The 10,287-nt window shown below is 40.3% G+C and overlaps 1 protein-coding gene across 1 annotated transcript in view; it reads right to left on the bottom strand.

Annotated features, from left to right (window-relative positions):
• Positions 1-471: 471 nt before the first annotated feature.
• map2k3 (MAP kinase activator XMEK3) overlaps positions 472-10,287 on the bottom strand; it is a gene marked incomplete at its 5' end in the record, with an annotated part of 45,282 nt that continues 35,466 nt past the window's right edge. Inside the window, 3 exon segments of the mRNA NM_001090374.1 lie at positions 472-2,125; positions 3,140-3,185; positions 9,272-9,411. Of these exon segments, the coding sequence (NP_001083843.1) occupies positions 2,048-2,125; positions 3,140-3,185; positions 9,272-9,411 (264 nt within the window). The 3' untranslated portion in view covers positions 472-2,047.

The following is a 10,287-nucleotide window of genomic DNA, read 5'->3' as shown; positions in this document are numbered from 1 at the left end:
TTTGGCAAGTAAAACAGGTCAGATTTGCCTATTTCTTAATTATTCCAAGAAAATAATAATTGTGTAATGAACGGCTCCCGACAGATGGCTAGAATATGTCACTAGGATGCTCTCCTTGATCAAACTCACTTATGAAGTCCGGTTTCTTATAAAAACGGTACACATTTTTTAATTAAAGTATATTGGAGATAGGTTTCTTTTTCATTTAAGAAAGTAAAAATGGTATTTTAATTTTTTGCCTTTACATGCCATTTAATTTTGGCATCAAGTATCAGGAAGGTTGGTACTTTGGTTTACATGAAATGTACGAGAAATCTGGTGGGCCACAGGGAGTTTCTCACTTTTATCTATACAATACTAAGTCCCCTTTCTACTTCTTGATGATAAGGGTATAGATACATTTTGGACTGCAATAGAACAGAGAGTTAACACAAGTAAGAAATCACACAAAATAAAACCAAACACACTTGGTTTGACATTAAAAAATATAATTGGTATGCAAGACATGTCACTGGATTGGAAATATACTCCTAGTTTTCTCTGTTTTTCTCATTAAGGACATATATAGTATTATAACCTATATCTACTGTTGACCCCGTAAAAGTCATACAACATACAATGGCCACGTTTAAAACTAAACCGAAAATAGATGCCCTGAATAAACTCACCTCTGCACAATACAAACATTTCTATTTGTCATGGATACCATGACTGGTTTACCTTTTGCAATGACCTGCAGGTGCCTCACGCAGCAAAAAAAAAAATGGTTATAAATTAATTTAAAAAAAAAAGTGTGTGTAATTCATTAGAAACTGAAATTTATCAGATGTTTTTATGGATTCACCCTCATGGAGATGTAGAAGGGGGGGGGGGAGCTAATCAGTTGCAGACCCTTTCATGGGAAAAAATTTAGAAAAAAACCCAGAAAAAATATATAGGATTTCTAAATGCTGTAAATACAAAGTAAAAAGAGTAAAGCACAAGCAAAATCCTCCAACAGGAAAAATGAGAAAGATGGGGGCAAATTACAAAGAGGAAGACCTCTGGGAAGAGTTCGACTTCAATTGAAACCTCAACGGTTACTGGTAACAGTGAAAGTCTGTGTTGACAAATAAAATGATCGGCCCCAAAGTAGCAAGGTGTATGAAATAAGAAGGGAGAGATAGAAGGGCCTGCTGTATGTAACTACAAACTGTCAATTGGACTGCTCACCACAGGAGAGGTCATTTGTTTTAATTATCTTCTCTTTCAGGTGTAACATCATTATAGAACCTCGCGATTATTCTACAGAAAAAAAAAAATATTTCAACTTTTTAAGATTGTTATTAAGGCTTCAGATAACACTAGTAGACTATGTTTGGATTTCTGCCGAGAGAGGACAACTGCCTGTCCTTCAGTAAGCAACAACGAGCCAACGCTACTTATTTATGTGCGACCGGGTCATAATCTCAGCATATATACCTATTCTCTTTCCAAAGAAAAATTTTAGAAACCCAAAAAAAACTTAAATAATAGCGGACACAAAAGATTTCACCCTCTCACCAGCAAACCCCTATAAATATTTGCCACGGTTCTCCCCTTATATCACACACACACGTCCTTTCATAAAAATCAAAGCTAATCAGAATACAGATGCATATCTCCAAAACAACAGTAGGAAGGGGAAAAAAAATTAAGAAACCATTAAAGAGGAACTACAATAGCACCTAGAACCAATACAAAAGGTCTAAAAGAATAGGAAACCTAAATATAAACCCTATAGGGCAGCAGTCAAAGTTACACCCTTTGGTAAGAGGCATCTATAGTAACACCTGTACAGCCATAAGGGCACTTATGGCAGCATAGGGGTTAGACATCTTTCCATGCTGAAAAAAAAACGTTCCGGAGCGAAGAGTGGCCATTAGAAAGAAATATCGAGTCCAGTTTTCCCAGTCCCATGAGGCATTTCTACTGGTGCTTGATTAAGTAGGGCAGCCACTTTAAGCCATTCCATGACCTGTCAGAGGAAAAGTCCATGAGAAGGTGAGACCGGCCTTATGGCAGACACTTAATCTCCCAAGATACGTTTAACGAAAGATGCCACATCAGTGTTCATGGATTCATGCAGCACGAAGAAAGGGTGTTGCTGTAGTAAAAACAAACACAATGAAGATTATTACCTACAAAGCGATATCACCGCCTAAATGCTCTTTACTATAAGTATTCCCTATTTTACCGTGATTTTCTTTTCAAGTCATTGGAAACAAACATTTGTCAATCTGTGATTTTTGGAGCAGTAGCAGGGGGCTCAGCCTAAATGGAAGCTATTTTGAAGAATTGGAGAGAATATCAGGTTTCTTTCCTAGATACACCAGCTTGAAGGTCAATTAGGGTGAGAATTAGGGTGAAAATTGGGGTGAAAATGTATTTAGCCACAGTTCCAGAATAGCTAGGATAGGTGGCCCCTGAACAAAAAGTTGGACGCTCTAAGGGGGTTATTTATTAAAGTCGGAATGCCAAAACTCAAAAAATGCAAGGTTTTTTTTTACTACAAGATCCAAATTTTTAGTGGGAGAAAACGTTATTAAACCCGAGGCTGCTAAAAGTCAAAATTTGAAATACTCCAAGCTGTCGGAGACCTGTAGAAGTCAACGGCAAAGGTCCCATTTCAAATTTGAAGATATCATGGTCCGCGCTGAGTTTTGGCCAAATATCCAAAGCGATTTTACGAAAAATTCAAGCAAAAAATAAAAAAAAACACTCCGAACCGAATTTATCAAGTTTTTTCAATGATACATAAGGTCAAATTGTTGATTCTAGTTTGGTCGGACTTTTTTAAATAATAAAGTAATAAAAAAATCTGGGAAAAAAAATCGTATTTTGATAAATAACTCCCAATAGGGTGCCGTCAACTGAAAAAGTCTGACAACCTTTGATGTATTTCAGCAAACTCAGTTTAGAATCTGGGTAAATCGTTTTGATGTTTTTACGCACTACGTATTAGAACACATAGGGACTAGGCTTGCTGCAAAATGTTCATATTTTTATACTGCTTTCAAGTTAAGTCTAGTAATACTGGTAAGTATTTAATTCTACCTCCAGCCTGAGATTGGTTAAATAAAATGTTCCATTGATGATGTGTATGATATGAGTGACGTACCATAAGCTCTGAATATGTTGGACGCTCTTTGGAATTTTTCTTCAAGCTACAGAAGAAGCAAAGAAAAAAAAATATCAATATAAAATATCTGATAGAATTTGATTCTTATTCTTTACCATGAGCATCGGAATGTACAGGTTTATTTGCGGTATTTCTTTAACACACCTTAAAATTACAAGAAAATTTCTTAGAAGAAACTTAAGCTGACCAATATGCCAATAAATAAAGTTTTTATCAACCACAAATAAAATCTACAAAAACCTTATTACACTCCATAATCTCAAGTCCCTACATCATACCTCTCAACATTTTGGAAGTAAAAAGAGGGACAAAAAATTTTTTGTCATGTAGCGCGGCAATTTTTTTTTTTACTACACCCATTGTTGTGGCCACACCCTGTAATTACCATGTTCATTTTACAAAGTTTGGCAGATTATAAAAGTTTAAAAATATTTCTCCTGTTAAAATTACGTATTTTCTTATCTCAAAATTGTTTCAAAGTATCTTAGTTGCACCTGACCTGTTAGCTGTACTGGCCTATCTGCCAAAAGCCAATTAAGTTAGAAATTTTGGACACAATAAAGAGCTTTACACTTTGAATTGGTGCCTGCTGGAAGTCTGCGTTCATTGAGTGCCTGCTCCTTTTTACATTTCGGTTCGTCTGCCCCCTATGCTGAGGGCTCAGGGCAGTGCACCTGGGCCACTTCCCTTACGTGGTGAGTAATTAGTTTACCACATTGAAGTACCCATACTACAGATGACTTCTTGTAAGTTAGAAATTTTGTTTCTTTTTCTGGCTGTTCAGTGCAGAGAAAAGAGGGACTTTCCAGTACAAATGAGGGACTGCAGGCTGAGCTGTTAAAAAAGGGACTGTCCCTCCAAAAAAGGGACAGTTGGGAGGTATGCCCTACATCCTGCAGCAGGACAAAAGAAATCGATAAGTGGAGGAGCCCTAGCTGATATTGTCATAAGGTGGAGCTTCAAATTCATGTTGTCCTACCTCCATAGCTATCCAAGATTAACCTGAGATCTCTGCCTGTCTTTCTCAGAAGCTGCCCTGGGAAAAGTCTGCCAACTTGTCCCCTCCCAAGGCCAAGTTGGCTACATATTGGTCCTTCATAACAAAATGCCAAATAGATATTTAGGCAACATCTTCGTCACACATATTTCATCTGACAAGAAGCACATTAAAACATTGCTGAAGCCATCTACCGACAGGTCTGCGTGGGCTTCCATTATCATTAGAATGATAGGAATCAACGGAACAGCCCTCTTTGGTCCACCATTAACGGCCAACTCAGGCAAATACCCACTTGTTTGGTAATTCTGCTCTGCAGCTCCTACCTTGAAACAAGATGTCTAGTCAACATATTTTGGTTTGCCTTTTACACAAAATGTGTTTTTTTAATGTACATTAATTCATTGCTTCTCAGTCTGGGTGGGGTACAAAGACTAGCCAGATGTGAGGGGCACTGTGTCACCATGGGCTAAAATCACACAAGGTAGAGTCCTGCATCGGGTCAAGTACCCATAGGCTGTCTGCAGGTACCCTGCTTCGGTACTCGGGCCGATTTCAGGCTACATTCCACCACCACCTGTTGTTAAAGGAGAATTCAACCCTAACCTTTAAAACCCCCTAAACTCCCCCCCCAGCCTACCTGGTGCCCGGGGCAAATGCCCCTAACTTTTTGCTTATCCCTCCGTGCAGATTCTGTGCTCGAGAGTTCATGGCAGCCATCTTCTTTTCTTCGATAAACTTCGGAAGCAGAGCAGAGTTCCAGCACATGCGCAGTTAAGAATAATCTTCCGGTCCCAAACAACTCCGCATGCGCCAACAAATTTCGAAAATATTTGTGAATTTTGGTGCATGTGCAGTTGTTCCGGAAGATTACTCCAACTGCGCATGCGCTGGAACTCCGCTCTGCTTTCGAAGTTTACTGAAGAAAAGAAGATGGCTGCCGCGAACTCCCGAGGACAGAATCTGCATGGAGGGGTAAGTAAAAGGTTCGGGGCATTTGACCCGGGTACCAGGTGGGCTGGGGAGGAGGGTCTAGGTAGGGTTGGGGGGTTTTATGGTTTGGGTTGAATTCTCCTTTAAATAAAAGGAATTCCCTCTGACCTGGTTAATATGCCCTCTGGAGTGATGTCACTTCCATTTTTCGTGGGTTCCAGGTCGGGGCACCGGTAGCAGGAAGAGGGGGATTTATACAGGGACAGCATGTCGGGGTTTGGCTCTCACCTAGCTGGTCCGTATTGGGCATGGGTCTGCCCAACTGGAATAGGGATAGGGACTCTAAAACGAGGCTTTGCCTTGGCTTGTGGCTCACACATTTAGGGAGCCATTATAACATTTCAGCTATTTCGGTGTATATTTAATGATGAATAGTCTGTATGAGCTTTCCTGTACAAATGTGAATTATGACATCACTGTTATCAAATGTTGCCCTATTTACTGGATGCCTAAGGAATCGCTTGGCAGAAGGTGAGAATGTTCCCCAAAGTTTAAACCACCGAAAAGTGGATTTTAGCACAAAACATCTTTATTGAATACACAAAACAAGTGCTGTGATCTATTTTCCAGTTTGAATAAACAACTGGACACACGCAGGGGTGAGTGTCAAAGCGTGGGACTTCTGTTGCATGGCAAGTGGTGGCCTCCGATTGTGTTAACGACCTGCCCACCCTCAGTCAGGATGTTTTCTGTCGTTGCTTCTCCTGCAATGATCCCAGGGAAACTTTCCAGACAGACAACTGCAGAGCTGGTTGCATCAGACAAAACCAGTAAAACGTGAATCCATACAATGACTCAAGAAATGTCACCCCACTGGGAATTATTTAAAAAAAAAAAAAAAAAAAAAAATCAAACTTGAATAATATTCTCCTTCCTGGTCCTTTTTATAGCTGTAAACTGAGTGATCACCCTTACTGTAATAATAACTGAATAACTGTGCCAGAATCATTGTGCTGGCTTGGAAGGGATACCGGAAACCTGTTACCCAGAAAGCTCTGAATTACGGAAAGGCAGTCTCCCATAGACTCCATTTTATCCAAATTTTTAAAAATGATTTCCTTTTTCACTGTTGTAATAAAATAGTAGCTTGTACTTTATCCAAACTAAGATATAATTAATCCTTATTGGAAGCAAAACCAGCCTATTGGGTTTATTTAAAGTTTACATGGTTTTCTAACAGACTTGAGGTATGAAGATCCAAATTACGGAAAGATCCATTATCTGGGAAACCCCAGGTCCCGAGCATTCTGGATAATAGGTCCCATACCTGTAATATTATTAACACACTGGGCCCCGGGCTTTGAGCTCCTTGCTGCAGACAGGGGGATATTCCTATGAAATCTAGGTCACCACATTTAGCCCCTGTAGTCCCTTCCCGCTTAGCTAAAAGGGACCACTAGAAGCTACTGAACACAGAAGTGTGGCACTAATTGGAAGAGGTCCATGGTTAACAACTGTAAACCTTGGGTTGCCTTACAAATGGCACCCCCATTGATTTTCACTGCCCTTGAACCCCAACTACTGGCTCGAGAGCAACAAGTTCCTCACCAACATGTTTGTTTGGATTCCTGGCTTGGAGGAAAGTTTACTTGCATAGAAACCAGATGTACTGACAAACAGAGCCTCCTGTAGGCTGCCATTCCACATAGGGGCTACCAATAGCCAATCACAGCCCTTATTTGGCACCTCTGGGAAAGTTTTTTTCGTGCTTGTGTTGCTCCCAAACTCTTTTTACATTTGAATGTCTCTCGCAGGTATAAAAAGGTTGGGGACCCCTGTTATCAAAAACTAATTAGGATATAATGACCTATATTTTACCATAAATAGGTAGCAAAATCTATTCCTATAGGTCAGTGCTGTCCAACTTCTGTGGTACCAAGGGCCAAAATTTTACTGGCCTATGTGGTGGAGGGCCAATAATAGAAGTCAGTGTTGGCCACTCCCCCTTTTAAACCACACCCACTGTAAACCACACCCATATTACCACAAGAACTTTTAAGATCATATCCACATTAACGGTGGTAGCACACCAAAAAACCCAATGGTTGGTGCTCACTGCAGGGAAATCCCTCATCACTCATATGTGAAAAATTGAAGTTATGTTAAAAACATACCCTTAAATCCATATGCCTCATCCTCCACTGTGGATAATACAACAACCCCCCCCCCCCAACACATGATTTAACACCTTAGGGGCCCTTAACAACAATTTCCAAATGCTAACAAACCCCAAGAACAAACCCCTAACAGGCTTACATTCCACAGGTAGCGTAGGGCAAGCAGAGAATGGCACACACAAGCAGCACTGGGCAAGCAGAGAATGGCACACCCAAGCAGCACTGGGCAAGCAGAGAATGGCACACCCAAGCAGCACTGGGCAAGCAGAGAATGGCACACACAAGCAGCCTTGAGTAAGCAGAGAATGGCACACACAAGCAGCACTGGGCAAGCAGAGATTGGCACACACAAGAAGCACTGGGCAAGCAGAGAATGGCTTACACAAGCAGCACTGGGCAAGCAGAGAATGGCACACACAAGCAGCACTGGGCAAGCAGAGATTGGCACACACAAGAAGCACTGGGCAAGCAGAGAATGGCTTACACAAGCAGCACTGGGCAAGCAGAGAATGGCACACACAAGCAGCACTGGGCAAGCAGAGAATGGCACACACAAGAAGCACTGGGCAAGCAGAGATTGGCACACACAAGCAGCATTGGGCAATCAGAGAATGGCACACACAGGGAGGGAAGGCAGAACAGGAGACAGGGAAACCTATCATTCTAATATGTACTATATACAGTGATACAGTGCTGGTGCCCCATTAGCATTTTGAGTAAGGTGTGAACAATATGGGCAGTTTCAGTTTGGGTCTCAGGTGTGAACAGTACAGGCCTTTAGGATATAAACAATAAAGGTGTCACAAGTGTGAACAATACAGGAGGATCACAGGTGTAAACAATACAGGGGATTAGTCCAAATTTATGGTTTAAACAATGCAGGGGCTAGTTAATCTCTGTATTGATACCTTTTAAATTTTACATATGGTAAACAGACACAGCATGTGGGGGGGCCACAGAAGGGGGGTCGCGGGGTGCTTGCCGCCAGTTGGACAGCCCTGCTATAGGTTATATTGTTGTGTATTCATATACAGGAGAACAGCACATGTCCATGAACAGAATAAATGGTTAGATCCCATAAATACTACAATCACCAAGAAAATAGCATCCTCTGGTGGCCATATTATCATAGGAAAATGCCTGCTTGATTTGCTGGATTATCTCTTTTCTTTGAAAGTAAAGCTATGGGATCCGTTATCCCGAAACCCATCTTCCAGAATGCTCCGAATTACAGAAAGGCTTTAGACTCCATTATCATAAAATATTCAAAATTTTTCAAAAATGATTTCCTATTAATAGTTGTAATAATAAAACAGTACCTTGTACTTGATCCCAACTAAGATATAATTAATCCTTATATGAAACAGAACCAGCCTATTGGGTTTATTTAATATTTACATGATTTTCTAGTAGAGTTATAGTATGGAGATCCAAATTATGCAAAGATCCATTATCTGGAAAACCCCAGGTCCCGATAACAGGTTCCATACCTGTACCTTTAAAAGTGAACTTCCTTCATGTTACTCAGTAAGAAAAGCTCTGCATACAGTCATTTTAATTGACTATAATCACTAGCCTTCTACTCTGCAATAGAGCAAGCTGCGGTCATCTTGCTGCTGATCCCCTGTACCACCCTGGCAGGCACATGTATAGCATAGAACTTCTTTGTGATTACTGTTCTGTCCATTCGTCCAGCTTTATTTGCCCAAAGGGATGCCAAGTGGCATGTATCAAGATGGCAGTACACTCTTGCCTGGTGTATGTTTTAAAGAAAGGTAAGTGTTGGCCAGGGGTAGACCACTGATTTGAGGTTTAGGTCTTCTTTATTGAAAAACTAATCCAAAAAAATCTTTGCACAATGAAAGTAATTCTAAGCATTTTGCCTTTAAGATTTAGCATTATTGGGCAATGGGGTTTAGACAAGTTTAACAAACTTTAGTAAAATGTAAAAGTTTGCAGGCCCTCCCATTCCAGTTTATATAGATGTATTTGCCTGGTACTTACCACTTTGAGGTAAAGTCAACAAATTCAGCAGAAAACTTGTCTGCAGGCAGCTGTGGGGACGGCTCTTCAACCACCTGTTTTAGCTGTTGGAAGGGGGTCCCCCAGGAGTCATATGGAAACCGCAAAATGGCCATTTCAATCTATGGAACAGGAGAGGTCAGACATACACACCGCTTGACAACTGGCCATAGTTTCTCATTGATAACAAATCATATAGAATTATATTGAAACAGAGACTTTCTTTTCAGTTCTGTGCAGGTAAATGAAGAACAAGTCTGACGTTCTTTATGCAGGTGGCTTGCTTGCTTGCTAAAGCCTGGAGTCTGCTGCCATCTGCTGGTGTTGGGCATTAACGGGGAAACGTATTGAACATTGTAAATGAGAAAAAACTGCATAAACGAGAACATACTACATACATACAGTACATGCTTTGTAGTACAAACTTTGTAACTAAAAGTGTCTTTTTTAAGAAAGTTACAGTTCAGTTGTGCAAGAATATTTTTTCAGGGGGTTATATATTGAGAGTGCTGGGGCTAACTTGTTTAGTATGTAAATTAAGCCATGCTCACGTGCACCCAATAAGAAAGGTGAGGAGCGGCATTTCTGCTTGTTTAGTTTTAAAAGAAAACTTTATATTTTGGGGAGGTGGCTCTCTCCTTAAATGCTCGCTCTCTCAACCCCTGCCTAATGGTGTTTTTGGAAGAGATCATGCTAAATAAAGAGAAAAGCAGGTACATGGTCTGTCTCCCCCCAAAGGTAACACTTTATTTGCGTCAGCTTATGCATGCTTTGTACAAACTTTGTAACTAAAAGTGTCTATTTTAAGAAAGTTACAGTTCAGTTGTGCAAGAATATTTTTTCAGGGGCAGGGGGTTATATATTGAGAGCGCTGGGGCTAACTTGTTTAGTGTGTATATATATATATATATATATATATATATATATATATATATATATATATATAGTCATATTGTTAAACCGGCACTCACCGTCGATTAATCAGTTCCCGGGTGCTT

Source organism: Xenopus laevis, chromosome 9_10S, assembly GCF_017654675.1.
Source record: "Xenopus laevis strain J_2021 chromosome 9_10S, Xenopus_laevis_v10.1, whole genome shotgun sequence".
Lineage (NCBI taxonomy): Eukaryota > Metazoa > Chordata > Amphibia > Anura > Pipidae > Xenopus > Xenopus laevis.
Note: the sequence above shows the minus strand (reverse complement) of the source record. Positions and strands in the feature narration are given on the sequence as shown.